The following is a 19,963-nucleotide window of genomic DNA, read 5'->3' on the forward strand; positions in this document are numbered from 1 at the left end:
AAAAAATAGGTTCATTAATATTTTGTAGTCATCTTAATCTTGAAAAAATACCAAAAAATAGTTTTGTTTTAACGGGCAGTCTTATTTTAATAATTATTTTTACTTAAGTAGGGTTAATTAATATTTTTGGTAATATTTCTATATGGATAGATTTTTAGTTAATAAAGCTAATTTTAAGCAAAACTAGTCATAAAGGTCCATAATTTTCAAGCCCATAATTCCTAGGCCCATACCCCTTAACCTAGAAAAACCCCTACACTTGATATCATCAGCCGTTGAATAGGATAGAGAAGACACCTACCTCCCCTGCCCTTCCTGAAACGAGCGAGCATCCAAGTCTTCAACCGTGGTCACCATCCCAAAAATCTGGAAGCTCCAATCTCCTTAATCACTTACTGCTACTGCAATCGAAAGAATTCCACATTTTTACTATCCAAAGCTGTAGTAATTCTATTCAACCACGGAAAACTTGAGGAATTGAAGGGGTCAAGAATGTAGGTTGGAATTGGAGCTATCACTAAGGGCCTTTGAATCTGCTTTGTTCCAAATTAAATGGCGTCTCAAACTTCCATCAAAGCTTCTTCATTAAAAGATTTCCAACAGTAAAAGTCATGGTATTATGGTTTTCTATCAATTTCAATTTCTGTTGGACTTCATGATAGGTAGTATCATAGCGAGACTTTTGTTCATGGATCGACGTTTCGGTCTCGTTTGGTCTCCGACAGAGGTTCCCGGTCAACGTTCCATTTAATCCAATTTTGAGGAACTTTTATCTATACAAAGGTCCATTTCTTGACATCTCTCTTATTACGGTAATCTTATATTTTGAGTTGATGTTGTTTTTATTTTATTTTATTGTGATTCTATGTTATATATATTTCTTGTGTTAGATGTGTTTTAAATTAAATTTCTTGGACTGAAATTGCAGCAATCGACGTGGCTTCTTGGTTTAATTAGTTTGTTTACTATTGGGTTTCTCCCTTATTGTAGTTTGCTTAGTTTAAATTATAAATCAAGAGTGTTGCGGTGTGCTATTTTTTCTTTCAGAAGAATCATGAGAACTAAAATTTTAGTGATGGAATACTTATCTTGTTTGAGGTTTGATGTCATCGTAAAGCTTTAGTTAATTCATTGTATGTCAAAGGCTAGATTTTTTAGTTTGTTTATGTCATTTTTCAATTCACCTTAATTGCTCTAAATTTCTCCATTTACTTGCTTGTCCATTTTTGTTAATTGGTGTGAAGATACTGTAGAAAAACATGATTTTGATTGGGGACGTAGTTTTGGGATTTTAAGTGAAACGCAACTGAGACTTGAGTTTTACATGTTCGTTATTTTATTTTTATTTTATCGCTAGGAGCATGCTAGGCCCGTTAATATCATATAGTTGAATTCTTTTATTAGTCAGTACATATTTTTTTTTTAGATATTCATAAACATCGTAGCTTGCTTTAGGCGTGATCAATAAAATTGTCATGGCTACGGGTACAGTTCCCGTGACGTAGTTGTGATGCCTAATTTCTAAACTTCGGGGGTGCATTTCATGTGATCCGGTTTTAATTTCCAACAAGGTTAAATAGAACGTGTCGTGAACCAGGGGTGCATTTCATGTAGCATGGCTTGCGATGTATTTTAAATAATCTTTAATCAATTCTTTAAATAAATAAAAGCGGTTTTAAAGTTAAAAATGCACATAGGTTTAAAAGTGTTTTAAAATCAAATAAATAGGCCAATAATAATAGTTGAGCGACCGTGCTAAAACCACGAAACCAGGGAATGCCTAGCACCTTCTCCCGGGTTAACAGAATTCCTTACCTGGATTTCTGTGTTCGCAGACTGTAAAACAGAGTCAATTTTTCCTCGATTCGGGGTTTAAAATCGGTGGCTTGGGACACCATAAAGTATTCCAAGTGGCGACTCTGAATCTTTAAATAAATAAATCCCATTTCGATTGTCACTTTAATTGGAAAAAACTTCCTTATATACCCTTGCGGGTGTAGGAAAAAAGAGGTGTGACACTAAACATCAATAAATTGCAACACATAGGCTAGGTAAGCTTGAAAGGGATCTAATTTAATCAAATCAGGTTTAGGCATGTTTTAAACTATCAATATGAAGTTAAAAGTTAAGGAGAGCTAAAAATTGAAGTAGAACAAACAGAATTGCACACAAAACAACTCAGAAGAGCACATTAATGCAAATCACAGATACATAGGAATGAAGCTACGAAGTCCAGTAACTCACCAGTTAAGTGAAAAAACAAGAAAGAACAGAAGTCCACAATATTTTGAATATCAACAAAGAATAAGAACCCGAATATTTCGGTGGCCTTGGCTTTCAGCCGGCCAAGAACCAAAGTATAAAACGAGATAATGAAGGAATAACAGAATAGAACTTTAAATTTTAGTGAGATTATAGCGATTCAAGTCTACCTTAAAGGGGAATGGGGGAAGGGTTTATATAGTAATAAAAATCAAGCAACAAACAAGGAAACCCAGTAATTTAGGCAACTAACAAAGTAAATAATCATACAAATTGATATGAAAATCAATTTTAAGAGAGAGATATGGAAACCCAAACTTTTAAGGAAAGTGAAAAATCGGCAGAATCTAAACAAAAAATCAAACTCACATAGAATAGAACGAATATAGAAAAAATAACACTCAAAATTAGAGATTTGAACTAATTTTGGGTCGATTTGAAGAGGTCTGTAAACCCTTTTTATAGGGTAAGTAAGAATCAACAGAAATACACAAATATTCATACTCACAAGAGAACAAAGGATGAACATAGATAGAATAGAGAAATATCAGTGATTTGAACCTATTTTGGTTCGATTTTGATGAGATTTGCTTGCCATGTTTAGGCAAACAACAAGGTAACACCACAGACGAACAACCGGTAGTGAGAGGAAATCAATAAGGTAAGTGAATCAACGATTAATTCCAATTTAGAGCCGGATTTGGAGAGGTTGAGAGTGAGGCGACTAGGGTTAGAGAAGATGAGAGTAGAGAGGATCATGAGGTGGTGGGTTTAGGGGGAATGGTTAAGGTTAGGGGGTAATGGGTTAATTAAAGGGAGGGAAATAACGAGGGCCGTTGATCTTGAGAGATCAACGTCCAGGATTTAAAAAGTGAGTGGGGCAGGTCGTGGAGATGGGGCTGCGACCGGGTTTTGGTCTGGGATGGACTGGGTTATGGTTTGGGTAGTTTTAGGTCCGAATTTGGTTTTAAAAATGGGCTATTATTTAAATACACATAATTTAACAAAATAATTTTAAAAAAATGCTTAATAGATAAATAAAAATGTTATTTATGCGATAAAAAGATTAACAATAATAATTTAGCATTATAAAAATATAGAAGGTTATTGCAAAATTAGGTAAATAGCTTTAAAAAAATACAAACATAATTATACTAAATAAAGTAAAAATATTATAAAACATATATGAGGATGCAAAATAGTAATTTAGATAATTAAATCATTACCAGATAATTTGAAAGAATAATTAATAATTATTCAAGTAATTTAAATGCAGAAAAATTAATTTAAATCTCTTAAAATTATGAAAAATTATCGAAAATGCCTGTATAGATTTGTAAACTAAATAATGATGCAAAAGCTGATGTTTTGAAAGTATATATATATTTTGAAAAAAGTAAAAATAAAGTAAAAATATTATAAAACATATATGAGGATGCAAAATAGTAATTTGGATAATTAAGTCATTACCAGATAATTTGAAAGAATAATTAATAATTATTAAAGTAAGTTAAATGCAGAAAAATTAATTTAAAGCTCTTAAAATTATGAAAAATTATAGAAAATGTCTGTATAGATTTGTAAACTAAATAATGATGCAAAAGCTGATGTTTTGAAAGTATATATATATATATATATATATATATATATATATATATATATATATATATATATATATATATATATATATATATATATTTTTGAAAAAATATGAGGGCAAAATTGGGTATCGACACCTCCACTCGATCACCGACTCTCATCGTCATCTTTCCTTCGTATACATCAATAATAGCTCGGCATGTGGCTAAGAATGGACGCCCCAAAATAAGTGGGACTTCCTGATCAGGCTCCTAGTTCAAGATAATGAAATCAATAGGAAATATGAACGAACCCACTTGAACTAACACATCTTTAATCACTCCTTCAGGATGAGCAAGGGAGTGATCAACCAACTGTAAGATTACTGTTGTTGGGCGTGGCGCACCCAACCCCAACTGTTTGAACACAGATAGCAACATCAATTTGATGCTCACTCCAAGATCACATAAAGTTCGCCTACTACATGCTTACCAATTGAGATTTGGATAGTGAAACTACCCGGATCCTTCAATTTCTGAGGTTGCTTGCTTTGAATTCTTAAGCTACATTCCTCAGTGAGTGCCACAGTCTTGAACTCGGTCAACCTCCTTTTATTGGGCACTACGTCCTTGATGTACATATTTGGGTACTTCTTGCAGGATGTCTACCAGTGGAATATTAATTTGCACCTGCTTCAAAATATTGAGAAACTTTTTATACGCGACATTATCCTTCACTTTCTGCAATCTTTGAGTCCAGTTAGGATTGTAGGTGTTCCCATACTATTTTGTCTGGCCCCTATTTGCATTACCCACAAAACAGATAGACTCTGGATTAACTGGGTATAAGTCACTCGTATGACCCTCTCCACATACTTCACAAAACAATTGAACCTATTGCACTGGCTGAGCTTGTTGCTTGTTAATAACCAAGGTCATTTGATTGACATGGTTGGTCAATGTGGAAATCTGCACTGATAATGCCGAGACGACATCTAACTCGAGAACCCTGCAGGTTTTTGCAATTTGTGTCTGCCCATCTCTCCTTGCCAATTAGGATTGCTTTTGGAGAATTTGTTCAATAACGCATATATCTCATCAAAGCTTTTCTCCAATACTTGACCTCCAGCTGCAACATCTACCATAATCTTTGTCTCAGGATATAGCCTTTCTATGAATGTGTGAGCTAACACTTCATTTGTCTGAGTGTGATGAGGACATTTTCTTAGCATCCCCTTAAACCTCTCCCTAGCTGAGTATAAAGACTCCCCTGATTTCTATTTGAATGCGACTATCTCACTTCTGATCTTTGCAGTTTTGCCTGAAGGAAAGAACCTTGCCAGATCATTCCATGAATTAGCTGGTTCTGCCTTCATCCATCACTTTGCTTCGTCCAATAGAGAGAACGGGAAAAGTGTGAGCCTCACATAGTCTGGAGTGACTCCGTTAGTGATGTAAGTATCACTAATCTCCAAGAAATTCAGGATATCTTTTGTGGATCCTCGTGTGGAAAACCCATTAACTGCCCATTCGCATGAGGTAGCTGGATCATGCTCTGTTTTAGCTTAAAGTGCCCAGTGATTCTGGGTTTCACAATGCTATAGGTAACATTAGCAATGCTGGGCATCGCCATCTCCTGAACAACCATACGTTGCTCCTCTGCCATGTTCATAGGAAATTGAACAAGTGCCTGAAGATTATTTGTATCCTTTGCTTCCCTCAACTTCCTATGAAATGTTCTCTCAAGTTCGAGTTCAAAGCCTTAAAGTCTGTTCTGGCTTCTGACCTTGCGCATTCCATCAAAGTTCCTGGGATCAGAGTAACAATCAAGTAATGTTAGACTTGATGAAATAAACATTGAAAGCAAAAACTAGAAAGTAGTCAATATTCAAGTCCCCGGCAACGGCACCAAAAACTTGTTGCTCCCAAATGCACACGCAAGTATACGTGGTCGTACAAGTAATAAAATGATAAGTCGAGTGTCGAACCCACAGAGACTTGTATCAACTATCCACTAAATTTACCAAGATTGTTATTCAGTCGAGCCAATTTGAGTTCAAGAGTTTAATTATACTAAACTATAATTCTAAGTAGTAACTAAATTATCAAGCAGCAAAACAGTTGTTGTGTATTCAGTAGAGACAAATATTTCAGGGTTGTGATCGATTCACCAATCCTATTGTGTTCTAGTTAACTCTCCCTTTCATATAATTCACTCATGGATTCTAATTAATCGAACAATTACTCTCATAGCCTTCTCTCGAAGTAGTACTCGCTTATTCAAAATAGATTAACGTCTATATTCCTATGAAATCAATCTATTAAGAACGCATTGAGATTAAGATATTTAATTAAGCATGGTGACTAGGTATATTCCTATCCTAACCACAAATCCGCCTCCTCCCCCAAAGTTAAGATCGTGCTCTCTTTAATTCTTCTCTAATCTAAACATGGCTTTCCCAAGCATAGCATAGATAGGAATTAGAACCTAATTGTTGGCCAGACAATTAAGCAATTACTCATAGAATTGAAGAAACAACCATATATTGGTGATTTTAATCAAGGTTAAGTCGACGTTAAACTACAATATTCATGGCTAAATCACAACCCCAAAACTATGGGTTTTAGCCACTCATGATAGTATCAAACAAATTCATAAGTGTTGGATAATTAAAAATACTAAGAAACGATGAAGAAATCTGAAATATCCTTGCTCAGGGATGTTCCTCGTGTGTCTCTAGGTCTAAAGTGTGTCCAAAGTTCAGAAAATAACGGTTTTCCATGTATTATACCAAGTAGGGTCGGACCAAGACAAAATCTCCTTTTCCTAGCCGAAATAGGAAAACTTGCAAACTTATTGCTTTTCATGCATTGCCCAGTGCGGCGCACTAATGCTTTTTCCTTTCAGACCACAAAAAACCCAGCCTCTGAACTTTAGAGATTTCTGACAAAACTTTGCACTAATGCGTCGCACAGCGCCTCGCACTAGTGCATTTCTTCAGCAGTTGCTTTTTTCTTGAATTTTGACATCCAGAATTGATCCTCGACCCCCGAAAACGATCGCGGCTTCAACCCTTGAGCTTTTACTCAAACTTCAAAGTGCCACATAGCTCGAATTAGTTCCAAAGTTCAGAAAATAATATTTTTCCATGTATTTATACCAAGTAGGATCGGACCAAGACGAAATTTCCTTTTCTTAGCCGAAATAGGAAAACTTGCAAACTTATTGCTTTTCATGCGTCGCCCAGTGCGTCTCACTAATGCCTTTCCTGTCACACCACAAAAAACACAGTCTCTGAACTTTAGAGATTTCTGACAAAACTTTGCATTAATGCGTCACACAGTGCCTCGCAATACCCCACACTAGTGCATTTCTTCAGCAGTTGCTTCTTCCTTGAATTTTGACGTTAAGAATTGATCCTCGACCCCCGAACACGATCCTGGCTTCATTCCTTGGGATTTTACTCAGACTTCAAAACTCCATATAGCTCGAATTAATTCCACAACATCTACATAACTCAGAATCGCTCCTACAAGGCATAAAACACACAATAAGTGAAAAACACTAGCGATTAAAGCTCAAACACAATAAAGGTGCAGTAAATTAGAGTGCGATAAGCGACTAAAATACGCAATTATAGCCTACCATCAGAATCCTACATCGACAAAATACGGGAGAGATATTGGCTATATAAGTAGACATGCCTTAGACTCTAGTGACGCGTTTTAAAGTCGTGCGGGCCTAGGCCCAAAGCGGACAATGTCACTAGTGCGTCTTGAACATTGGTGGGGCAAACCTTAGCGAGGACGCCGAGTCCCTAAGAGGGTGTATGTGACACCCTATATGACACCCTAGGCGAATCCCATATCGATAAAACACTAGAGAGATGCTGGGTATATAAATAGACATGTCTTAGTCTTTACTGACGTGTTTTAAAGCCGCGCGAGCCTAGGCCCAAAGCGGACAATATTACTAGTTGATTGGGCTGTTACATATGATTATAATCCCGAATCCATAAGGTTTAAATCCTAGCTCCGCCTCTGTTTCTGGTATTTCAACTTCACATAAGCTATATGGAGTTTAATACTGTAAGCTGAATGATGTATTAGTTATACATAAATTATCTTTATAATGCAAAGTTTTATACTGAAAACTGAATATTGTATAGGTAATACCGAATTATTGACTCGGATTACTGTATAAGGAAAGAGCTATGTCACTCTTATCAGCTAGAAACATATCCAGGCTCCATCACAAACGTCAGAAAATATTCCATCTTTTTTTTTCCGTCAACTTACCAATTACTAGTAGTAGTAGATAACAGTTGGATACAGAATGGCCGGCTGCTAATGTTGCCTTTCGTATAAAAATTTCCATTACCAACTCAGTCACAATTTGTTATTACAATATAGAAAAGCAAAGGAAATGAAGAAAAAATTAATGGTCATTCCTTTCATATACTTCACTGCTTGGCCTGCCATTAAATCTCATTGGACCTATTTTCAATGCTTGAGCAGAATGCTTACCATCTAAATTTTAATTTGTATGTCATGAATTTTCAATGGCTTCTAGTAATTTGCATCTGCATTAGCTCAAGCTATGGCCAACAATTCTATGATTCAACCTCCTGTTTTTCTAATATCAGTTCTCCAGGTACAAGATATACTTGCACTTCTCTAAATGATTCTTGTCAAACATTCTTGATCTATAGAGCTAATCAAGATTTCACAACAATATCTGATGTTTCTTACTTGTTTGGTTTTTCTCCTGATGTACTACTCACCTTAAACAATGTCACTTCGTCGTCGCAGATTCTTGAAATTGTTCCAATTCAATGTTCTTGTTTAGGTGAATCCTTTCAAGCTAATGTTAGCTACCATGCAACTACAAACACAAAATTCGACGACGTTGCTTGTGGAGTTTTTGAAGGTTTAGTTAAATCCATTACACTTTTGGAGAAAAATATTTCCAAGAAAACCAATATTTCTGATGTCAATTATGATATCAAAGCTGGTACAGAGTTGCTTATGCCTTTTTTTGATGTTGGATTAAACTACCTTGTCACATTCCCTTTTATTTCAGGAGATGATACATGAAAAGTAAGTGAAAAATTCAATATTTCTAATGAAGATATATGGGGTGCTAACCATTTAAGTTTTAATCCCACTGTATTTTCAAATACAACAATTTTAGTTCCCTTGAGAGGAGAACCATCTATTAATTTCAGCATACATGATTCTGATCCTCCTACTCCTGGTTTTTTACCAACACAAATGGTAGAAAAATCATTCAAAAACCTGAAACTAAAGAAACTTTACATTTCAGTGTCAGTTGTTGGTTTTTTCCTGTTTGCTGCAACTTTAGTTGCTTGTGGTTTATATATAAGGGCCATGAGGAAATTCAAGGCAGAGAAAAATCGTTCTTCGATACATAAAAGCTCTGTTACTTCAGGTTCAACACCAAAAAATTCCCCTCAAACGACTACTAGAAGTTCCACGAATTCGTGCTTATCACCTGATTTACTTGCAAGAATAAAGTACTCTTTAGGGGAGTACAATATAGATGAATTGAAAAGAGCGACGAATAATTTTAGTGAAAGAACTAAGATAAGTGACAATGCATACAACGGTTGTGTTGATAATGCTGAAGTATTGATCAATAAAATAAGATTTGAGGACACAAAACAAGTAATTGATGTACACTCAAGAATCAATCATGTCAATATTGTTAACCTTCGAGGTGTTTGTTATGGCGAGGATGACATTTCAGGATCTTATCTTGTGTTTGAATATTCATCAAATGGAACATTAAGGGATTGTTTGTCAAACTCCTTAGCTTCTCTTAGTTGGCATAAAAGAACTCAAATTGCCTTTGACATTGCCACAGGGTTACATTACTTGCACTTTTGCACTATTCCACCTTATACACACATGAACATAAATAGCAAAAATATCTTCTTGACTCCGAATTGGAGGGCAAAGCTTGCTGTTTTTGGAGCTAAGGCTGTCATTGGAACGACGAAGGAAATTGAAAGTATTGGAAGTCTCGGGGGCTAAATTTCCTCCGAGCATCTAGTACATGGCTCAGTGTCTGAAAAAGTGGACATTTTTGCATTCGGGGTAGTATTACTCGAGCTGATATCGGGAAAAGAAGATGTTGATGGAAATTTTATGAGGGATTCAATTACATTTTTGAGAGGGGAAGCTAATGAAGGAGGATGCTTTGAACATTGAAAAATTTCATTGATCCATGCCTTAGGGAAGATTACCCTTTAGCAGAAGCATTATGTTTAGCTGTTTTAGCTAAAGCTTGTATTGAAGATGATCCTTTTCATAGGCCATCTATGGATGACATAATTAAAGTTCTTGCTAGAATGGTATGATTTTTTTTAGCCGAGGGTCGTTAACCTCTGTACCTCCACAAGGTAGGAGCTAGTAGTGTACACACTATCTTCCTCCGAACCCCGCATGTGAAAATAGACTGGATATGTTGTTGTTGTTTCCAGAATGGTATGGTTTCAGAAACATATTCCATTCATTATGCAATGTTAGTTTTCCTCAATTAATTGTACTTGCCCCAGTCACATATTAATGTGTCTTTGTAGTTACATTTTCATTTGATTTATGAATTCTTGCTTTCAATTTGTATTCTTTTTAATGAATCCTACTTCCTTTCCAACACTAAGGTCCAACACTGATTATATATTCATTGATCGATCTTTATAGTATTTGTTGAATTATTCTTGTTTTTCAACATGCAATTACAGAAAATGAAGCTCTGCCTAAATAGCTACTATAACTAGCAATATATAAAACTAACTAATTGACTTAATTAATCAACTAACTAGCTTCAATGTGCAACTATCCCCATCTAGTGTCCAGCTCAGCACTAGTGCAATGTAGTGCATCTATCAAATTCCTTTACACCCTCTGTCACGCCCCAAAAATCGAGGAGCGCGATCAGCGCTCAACCGAGTAAACCTGACTGAGCAAGCCTGCTAGGTTTTATTCTACCCAAACTAATTCACGAACAAGTAGGATATGAACTCCATTAATCATACTTAGTAAGTATTTCATTATCAACTTCCATTTCATTTCCATTAGCAGTTTAAATCATAATTATCAAAATATTACAAGTTTTATAAATCTTTGCCAAACATCAATATTTCTACTTTAATTCCAATACCCGACACTACCCACAACCTATCTACGGAGCCTCTAAACACAACTGAAGAGTAATATGATATGGAAATGCCAGTAACAAGGCTCCGGCTATACCTCAAATACAAAGTACATGATGAATAGATGAAACAGGACCCCGAAATGAAGTGAGACTCACCAAGTCAGCTAAAAGGATGATACGACACTAACTGCGACCAACACTGCCTGCTATAGAAACACCTACATCCATTAAAGACGTAGCGCCCCCAGCAAAAGGGACGTTAGTGCCATCGAATAACACTAGTATGTATAACTAAACACCATCTAATTAGAAAGAGCTATCATACAAGAACAAAGAAATCATAAACACCTTCTCATTAAAAAGAACTATCAAACAAGAATAAAGAAATCAAATAGGTCAATCAAAAGCTTTAACAATCACCACATCATCAAATAAAAGAATTATACAACTTCCACATCATTTTTCCATAGCTCTTTAGTTTGGGGCATTCCATACTATTCATCATATGTTTCCAATACCACCGCTATCTTGAGCAGAGTCCAATCTTGAACCGATCGGCTAGGTAGCCTCATTTGATACATATGCTTCAATCACAATCTCATTTTCCTTCTTTTCCAGAATTCATTCACAATACCACCGCTATCTTGAGCGGAGTCCGATCTCGGCCCGATCGGCTAGGCCGCCTTATCAAGACGTTGTTCCCTTCTCATTAATCAATTCATTTCACATATATCATTTCATAGGCACTTGGGGCCATAACTTATCACATCATACTTGGCACTAGGCCACATTTCATAACTCAATCTCTTCTTTCCCAAATTTCACATCATTTTCACATATTTCACATCAACATCAATTTCAACAACAAGTCATTAAGTACACATGAGAGGAATCATGAACCATGGACATATATAATATTTCAGAAATCATACACCTCAAGTTTATTAACAATGGAACTTTAAACACAATGGATTCTTCAAAAAAGGAGGGGATACACCAAACCACAATAAAAGCACACATCAAAGGCATAAGCAAGCAATTTCATCAAGTGTTCTTGAATTACTCTTTTCCAATCATGACAATATACAATTTCAATATTGAAGTATGTAACAACTCGGATCACATTGGATGTACTCATAAGGAAAGACATTATCTCGAACACCCACTTATGACATAAATTGTGTATAAAACCTTTAGGGTACTTTATTATTGAAGTCATTTATGGAAAGCAAAGTCGAGGTTCATTTCATAATCTGTTTCATATTTTCTCATGTCATAAGCATCACCAGGTACAATTATAATTCAAGTTCTCGGCACATTGGCCACACTCTATTTCCCAAATTTATTTTATTACTTCAAACATCTCCATACAAATTTATTTTATTACTTCAAACATCTCTATACATATAGGGTTTCACATAGTTTGGCATAATATATGCAGCTCCGATCTCAATTTAAGGTCTTAGCATTTCAATACATGATTCATATTCATTGCACCCTTTTAAGTTATCAAGAATAGCGCATTGATCATATTGGAATGCATCTTTCACAAATATAGGGTCACAACACCAATTCATGTAAAGTATTCTTACCACATTTAACAAACATCAATAGAGCTCAATTTCTAAAAGACGGGGTTTTAGCCATACATACCTTGTTTAAGCTTTCCTTAAGTTACTACAACGTTCAGGAAATTCTAGCAATCCCAATCTACTTTGAGATATAACAAAATTGAACACAAATTAGGAAGGTATTCATGGTTTCAGCTCATTTGAGCATTTTATCAAATACTAGTTGAGCATTTTGATTTGAAATCTCTTTTACAAGGTTTCCTTCATTTCCCAACCCAATCTTTACTTATTTATATTCAACAATCCTTTCACAAATCTAATTTGTGCATGCATGTATACATAACAGTATTACACCCAAGAATCATACCTTAATACCCCATCTTATACCCCAAACTCGAAAATAAAGTCTAATATATAGAATCTTACCTCTTAGATGAAGAACTTGTGATTGGGTTCTTTGATTCTTGAAAATTGATGCAAGATTGGATGATTGAATGTTGGGTTCCTCCTTCTCTCTCTAAAGTGCTCTCAATTCTCTCTAAAATTAGTAGAAAAATGACCCCAAATGAAGCCCCAAAGACTATATATATTAAAATGGGGTGGGGTTATAAAAATAGGAAGATTTACCCTCCGAAAGCAGGTCTACGGTCGCATAATGGATTGCAGAATGGGTATGCTGACCGCAAACACGTCACAAAACTCGGTGCCCAAAACTGGGCTACACTGGTCTAGTTTGCGACCAGATTTGCGATCGCATATCGAGTATGCGGACCGCATAATGGTTTTTGCGATCGCATATCTGACACAAGATCACATTTTTCTAGCCTTTGGTAATTTGATCAAACTTTGTGTAGGAATGCCAAATGATGAACGGTTTGAAGCGTTGGAAACTAGATTCGAAGACCTTTCATATGATAGGTTGTTCATCACATAAAACCTTATATATATATTTTGATATGCTTGTTCAAAGTAGGGACTTGTGCGAACTCATTTAAAATCTTAGCCTATTATGAATTGTTTTCCAATTGGACTTAGGCTTAGGCCTTTTCTTGGGCCCCAAATTACTTACCATAAGACTTGTACACTTATTTACCAAATCCAATTGATGCCCACCATGTTAATAGCACATAAAATGTTATAATAAGCCCATGTGGCACCACGAAATCTTAGGTTACTTAGCGAAATTTTTCGGGGCCTTACACCCTCCCTCAAGCTAGGAGAGATGAAGATATTCTTTATTCCTAGCTTGGATAGAAGATAACAGTGCTGAGCAATCGGAAAGCCCTTAGTCAAGATGTCAGCCTGTTGTTCTGATGATGGAACATAAAGGGTGTCCACCATACCTTGATGAGTCTTCTCCCGAATGAAGTGACAATCAATATGGATATGCTTAGTCCGCTCGTGGAACACATGATTAACAGCAATCTGTATGACCGACTTGCTGTCATTGCGCATTGGAATAGGCAAATGTAAGGAAACTCCCAATTCTTTGTATAGACCTATGAGTTAAACAATCTCTGCAACAGTGGTTGCAAGACTCCTGTATTCAGCTTCAGCTGAGTTTCTAGAAATGGTTGCCTGCTTCTTGGTCCTCCAAGAAATGAGAAAGTCTCCAAATTTGATCAAGTATCCAGTTACTGACTTTCTGGTATTGGGACAGGACGCCCAGTCTGCATCACAAAAGGCCTGAAGTGTAGGAGAGCCGTGAGATGACATGAGGATACCAAGGCCAGGGACCTGTTTGACATATCTCACTACCCTAATTGTTTCTTCCGTGTGAGAGGCTTTAGGAGCATGCATAAATTTGATCAGAAATTGCACAACAAAAGCAATGTCTGGCCTAGTGATGGTCAAGTAATGTAGTATACCTATAAATCTTTGATAGCTGCTAGGATCTTCTAGTGGTCGATCAGAGGATGAGCCAACATAAGCATCGAATTCACTATTGGTAAGCTTCTGGTTCAACTCCACTGGTGCACCAATTGGTCGAGCACCTGCTAACCCCATATCTGAGATTAATTCCAGAGAATATTTGTGTTGGTGCATCAGAATACCTTCATTACTTTTGGAAAATTCTATCCCCAAAAAATACCTAAGTTCACCTAGATCCTTGTTCTTGAAATTGTTCTGCAGAACAGCCTTTGTGGCATTGATGAGCTCAAGATCATTTCCAGTAATTAATAGATCATCAACATAAACTAGAATCACTACCAACTTGCTGACTGATTTTTTGGTGAGAAAAGAATAGTCCAAATGACTCTGTGTATAACCAAAACCAGTCAATGCTGAGATAAACTTGATGTTCCATTGCTTGGATGCTTGTTTAAGCCCATAGAGGGACTTGCGTAACCTGCAAACTTTATATTTGCCAGCCTTAGCACTGAAACCTTGAGGAAGATCCATGTATACTTCCTCATGTAAATCACCTTGCAAGAAGGCATTATAAACATCCATTTGGTGTAAGGTCCAACCTTCAACTGCAACTAAAGAAACAACTGCTCTAACAGTGACCATTTTAACAACATGAGATAAAGTTTCTCGACAATTAATTCCCTCCTTTTGATTGTAGCCCTTGGCCAGTAGCCTTTCTTTAAATCTTTCTACTTCACCATTTGCCTTATACTTGATCTTGTATATCCATTTACATCTTATGGCCTTTTACCCTTTAGGTAGTGCTACAACTTCCCATGTCTTATTTTCTTCTAATGCCCGTATCTCAGCTTTCATTGCCTCTATCCACTTGCTATCTTTGGCAGCCTCCTGATATGATCTGGGCTCAATGATGCTTGAGACATAGGCCACAAAGTTCTGATAAGTCTTGGACAGATAATCATAACTGACCACTGCTAATAGGATAAAGGCATGTATTTGCCACTATCTTTCCCTTGCCTTGAGTTACATAGTCCTCGAGCCAGATAGGAGGCTTACTGACTCTCCCTGATTACCTGTTTGCATTCTGTATGGGCTCTTTATTAACAAGTTGCTCTTGAGAAATGAAAGTTGAAGACTGAACATGTGTATCTTGAGTTGGTGAAAGAGAGTCTGCCCTAGGCAAGACATCCTGATGTTGCACTTGTTGCTCAATTGGATCAATGATGAACCTGTCTACCTCCATCTCAGGTTCCCTCAATACATGTGATTGTTTTCCTGAATTAAATAGCAAGTCGTATGGGTTGGAAGGAAATATTTCTATAGGGGTTAGTGTAGGTATGTGATGCAGAGAACTATCAAGCAAATTAATAGGAGGACTCAGATATTGGAAAGGGTAGATGTCCTCATGAAATGTGACATCTCTACTAACAAAAATAGATTTGTTATCTATATCATACTGCTTATACCTCTTTTGATTTGCACCGTATCCTAGTAAAACAAATTTGATTGCCCTTAGGGAAAATTTATCCTTCTTTCTAACATCTGTGGCATACCAGAGACAACCTATAACTCTCATGTGCTGCAAAGAAGGTGCTTTCCCATAGACAATATCATAAGAAGACTTGTTTTCCAGTACTACAGATGGTAACCTATTAATAATCTACACAGCCCTAATGATGCATTGACCCTAAAATTTGATAGGTAAGTGTCCCTGAATTCTTATTGTTCTAGCTATTTCTAATATATGTTTGTGCCATCGCTCGACCACTCCATTTTATTGTGGAGTGTAAGGGCAAGAGTTTTGATGAACAATTCTATTGGTTTTGAACAAATTACTACAATTGGAGTTGAAGAATTCTGAACCATTGTCAGATCTAAACACCTTAATTTTCTGACCAAATTAAGTAGCCACCATCACAATAAAATCCTTCAATAAAACCACACTATTAGATTTAAGGTGCAGAAAATAAACCCAAGTCCATCTAGAGTAGTCATCAACCAATATAAGAAAATACCCCATTCCATTATGTGTTGGCACCTTATAAGAGCCTTATACATCCATATGTAAGAGATCAAACATACTATCTGCCTTGCTACTACTAATTGGGAATGTAACTCTTGTTTGTCTTGCTAAAGGACATGCTTCACAATGAGTAATACAAAACTTATCACTATTCTGAAAAGTAGTGAACTTCCTAAGAACAGACATGGGAACATGACCCATTCTCTTGTGCCAGAGTTCTGCAGGTACACTGCTTATTGCTGTCATAGATTTCATATTTTCAAACTGGACTGTTGTATTTTGTAAACACAGAACGTATAGCACATCTACCTCTCTACCAATCTCCTTTACCCTCCCAGTGAAGAGATCCTGAAACATACAAAAATTAGGAAAGAATGTGATTTAACAGTTCAGATCTCTTGTCACTTTTGATACAAATATGAGATTGAACTTATAAGCTAGAACACACAACACATCTTTGAGGACTTCACCTCCTGTCAATGAGAAATTTCTAATCTGAGAGACACCTGCTGAATCACCAGTTGGAAGTTGCACCTGTGCCAGAATTTGCAACTGCATAATTAGTAACTGACACACCAGTGTTCAAACATGGAATTTTCACCAATCATGTGGTTAGTTTCCCCAAAATCCACAATCCATTTCAAGTTAGTTAATGCAAAAAGTAGAGGTTTACCTGCTAAGTTTACACTTGCATCAAATATGTTTGCCTTCTTTAACATTGTTAAGATTTGACTGTATTGTTCCTTAGTGAAGAATGGTGCTACTGGTGTATTCGTGTGACCAGCTGACTACTAACCATAATCTCCCCTACATTCACCACCTTTTTTCCTTTGAAATCAACTCGATATCCTATCACCTTATAACAGTTCTCTTTCGTGTGACCTTTGATCTGACAAACCTCACATTCATCAGCTTGAAGCAATTTTCCCTGTTGTGTCCTTTCATGTTACAATAGTCAAAGTAAGTATTGTAATTTTTTCTATTCCCCTGTCCCATTCATGTGCCTCATTTTGTTGTGAATAAGGTTGTTGGTTCAGTACCATTTCCCCCAAAATTTAGCATTCCAGAAGTTGCTTTCTGACTCTCATCCTGCACCAGCATAGTATATGCTTGATTTACACTAGGAGTTGGTATCATCATGTTTGACTCCTTACTTGGCTATATGAGTCATTAAGTCCCATTAGAAACTGTAGTAACCCCTGATTTCAGAGATGAACCACATACTCCTTAGATTCATCACAATTACAAGAAGAAAAAGCAAGAATTGAATCCATTTCATCCCAAAGGTCTTTTATTTTTGAGTAGTAAACAAAAATAGGTGAAACACCTTGTTTTAGTGTACAAATTGCTCGAAGAAAATGATAGATTCTCGTCAAGTTAACTTTGTCATATATTTCCTGAAGATCATTCCAGACACGAAATGCATTTGAACTATAGAGAATTCCACTGGGTAAATTTGCATTTACATTGCTGGTAAGCTAGAAATCACCATTGCATTACAGCGATTCCACTGTTTCACCAGATCTCCTCTGTAATCTTCACGTCACACTGAGCCATATATGAAACGTAGCATGTTCTTAACTAGCAAAGCTACTTTCATGGATCTACTCCACAACGAGTAGTTCTCCATTCCGACCAGCTGCATTCTAATTTGAACGGCGCCAGGAGTGTTGCCGACACCAAGGAATAAAGGAAGATTGTGGTCAATCACCATCGAGCTACCGTCAGTGACTCCGCTTGAAGTATCACTCATACTTTCAGTAACTATCTTTTTAATCGCTATTGAATTTGAATAATTAGGGTTTGCTTGCTACACTATCTCTGAATTCCTCGTTTTTCACTGTCAATTTTTTGAAAAATCCCTCAATCGAGTAGCTAGTTAGTTCTGATACCATGTTAAGTTGGCCGATTATCAGCCATGATCGAAGAGATTAGGAGCAGAAGAAGAATAAAGACAGAGCAAGGAGAAATCGATAGCTTCTAGAATAATATGATCAAGATGCAATTACAGAAAATGAAGCTCTGCCTAAATAGCTACTGTATCTAGCAATATATACAACTAACTAACCGACTTAATTAATCAACTAACTAGCTACAATGTACAGCTGTCCCCAGCTAGTGTCCAGCTCAACCATAATGCTCTGTGGTGCATCTATGTAATTCCTTTACAGGTGCACTTCACACCGAAGGTGAAGTGTAGCAACTTACATCATGAACAGCCTCGCGGATTAGTTTCATTTGCTCTCTTGTAACAGTCCTCACCTGAGAAAATATAAGCCAAATGAATATGAATATTAAGCTTCAAAGTGATAATGGTAAAAAAGAATAATCACAGCATAGATAGAACACTAGAGTTTTTAAATTACCTTTCTTACAATAGTCCAGACAACATCTTTAGTGTAAGGAGGAATAATCAAGGAGCCAATATATCTGTAATATTTTCTGCTACCTAACTTCACTTGTTTTGTCGTCTGTGGGGATTTCCTAGTTAAAATTTTAGTTTCTTCTAGATCTATAACTGGCAAAAAAAAAATGCAGAACCCCCTACTCTCTTGTACACACAGATCTAACATGACAGGTAACAGAGAAGAAAGGATGAAGGCAGTGGCCGATCTCACCACCAATCTCTTAAACACCATCAACGAGGTTCCAGACACGGAGGGTGAAGATGTAATGCCAGACGGCTCTCCAAGGTGAAGTGGCCCGCCCCTCCCTCATGATAGTATCACAATGTCCCACGGTAAAGGGGCTTCCACGTCTACAACGGAAGAGGTGCCACCAGCAATGAAGAAATTACTTGAGGCTTGGTTGACAAGCACACTACATGCCCGCCCAAAAAGCAACCAGAGAGAATGCGAGGACCTGCGTTGCACCAATAGCGGCCGAGCAGCACGACCCTCCCCCTCCAATAACAGGTATCACTCACAATGTTAGTAATGCAGGTGACGACACCCTCACAACCATTCTGAGGAATATAAAAAAAATGGAAACAAGAACAAAATGCTACTAGACCAAATGAAGGAACATCAATAAAGGGTAGACAAAATACCGGGTACCCCAAAACTCTTACCAAAAATAGATGTGGGTCGGTTCGTGGAACAACCCTATATTGAGAAGCCGACCCGTATGCCATACCTAATACCTTTAAAATTCTACCCTACCTACAAATATATGACGACACAATCGACCCTAAAGATTATGTGACTCACTACGTCACTGCGGTAAAGGGGAGCGACCTTGCCAAAGAACAAGTATCCTACTTCCTGTTGAAAACGTTTGGTGAAACCCTCACCGGAGGCGCATTAACTTAGTATTCGCAGCTGCTTGCATGCTCCATTGAAACCTTCGAGGAGATGTCCAACAAATTCGTAACGGCCCATGGCGGAGCCAAAAAGGCGGAGGCAAGAGTGAACGATATATTTGTTATAAAACAATCACCTGGAGAGGGACTGAGGGACTTCCTTGCTCGATTCAA

The 19,963-nt window shown here is 36.8% G+C and overlaps 2 protein-coding genes and 1 long non-coding RNA gene across 3 annotated transcripts; 2 read left to right on the forward strand and 1 right to left on the reverse strand.

Moving 5' to 3' along the window:
* Positions 1-655: 655 nt before the first annotated feature.
* LOC107783991 (uncharacterized) lies at positions 656-9,001 on the forward strand. Its single transcript, XR_012702310.1, has 2 exons — positions 656-783; positions 8,652-9,001. It is a non-coding gene; the product is annotated as an uncharacterized LOC107783991 (long non-coding RNA).
* Positions 9,002-9,113: 112 nt separating this feature from the next.
* LOC107783990 (protein LYK5-like) lies at positions 9,114-9,896 on the forward strand. Its single transcript, XM_016605032.2, has one exon. The coding sequence runs from the start codon at positions 9,114-9,116 to the stop codon at positions 9,894-9,896; it is 783 nt and encodes a 260-aa protein (XP_016460518.2).
* Positions 9,897-15,251: 5,355 nt separating this feature from the next.
* LOC142172693 (uncharacterized) lies at positions 15,252-19,061 on the reverse strand. The gene is made up of 9 exons (XM_075236366.1): positions 19,051-19,061; positions 18,855-18,972; positions 18,697-18,750; positions 17,706-17,966; positions 17,285-17,416; positions 16,942-17,022; positions 16,548-16,836; positions 15,539-16,100; positions 15,252-15,429 (listed from the first exon to the last, which is right to left on the reverse strand). The coding sequence occupies exons 1-9, from the start codon at positions 19,059-19,061 to the stop codon at positions 15,252-15,254; spliced, it is 1,686 nt and encodes a 561-aa protein (XP_075092467.1).
* Between the last annotated feature and the right edge of the window lie 902 nt (positions 19,062-19,963).

The sequence above is a fragment of the Nicotiana tabacum genome, chromosome 18 (genome assembly GCF_000715075.1).
Source record: "Nicotiana tabacum cultivar K326 chromosome 18, ASM71507v2, whole genome shotgun sequence".
Taxonomy (NCBI): Eukaryota; Viridiplantae; Streptophyta; class Magnoliopsida; order Solanales; family Solanaceae; genus Nicotiana; species Nicotiana tabacum.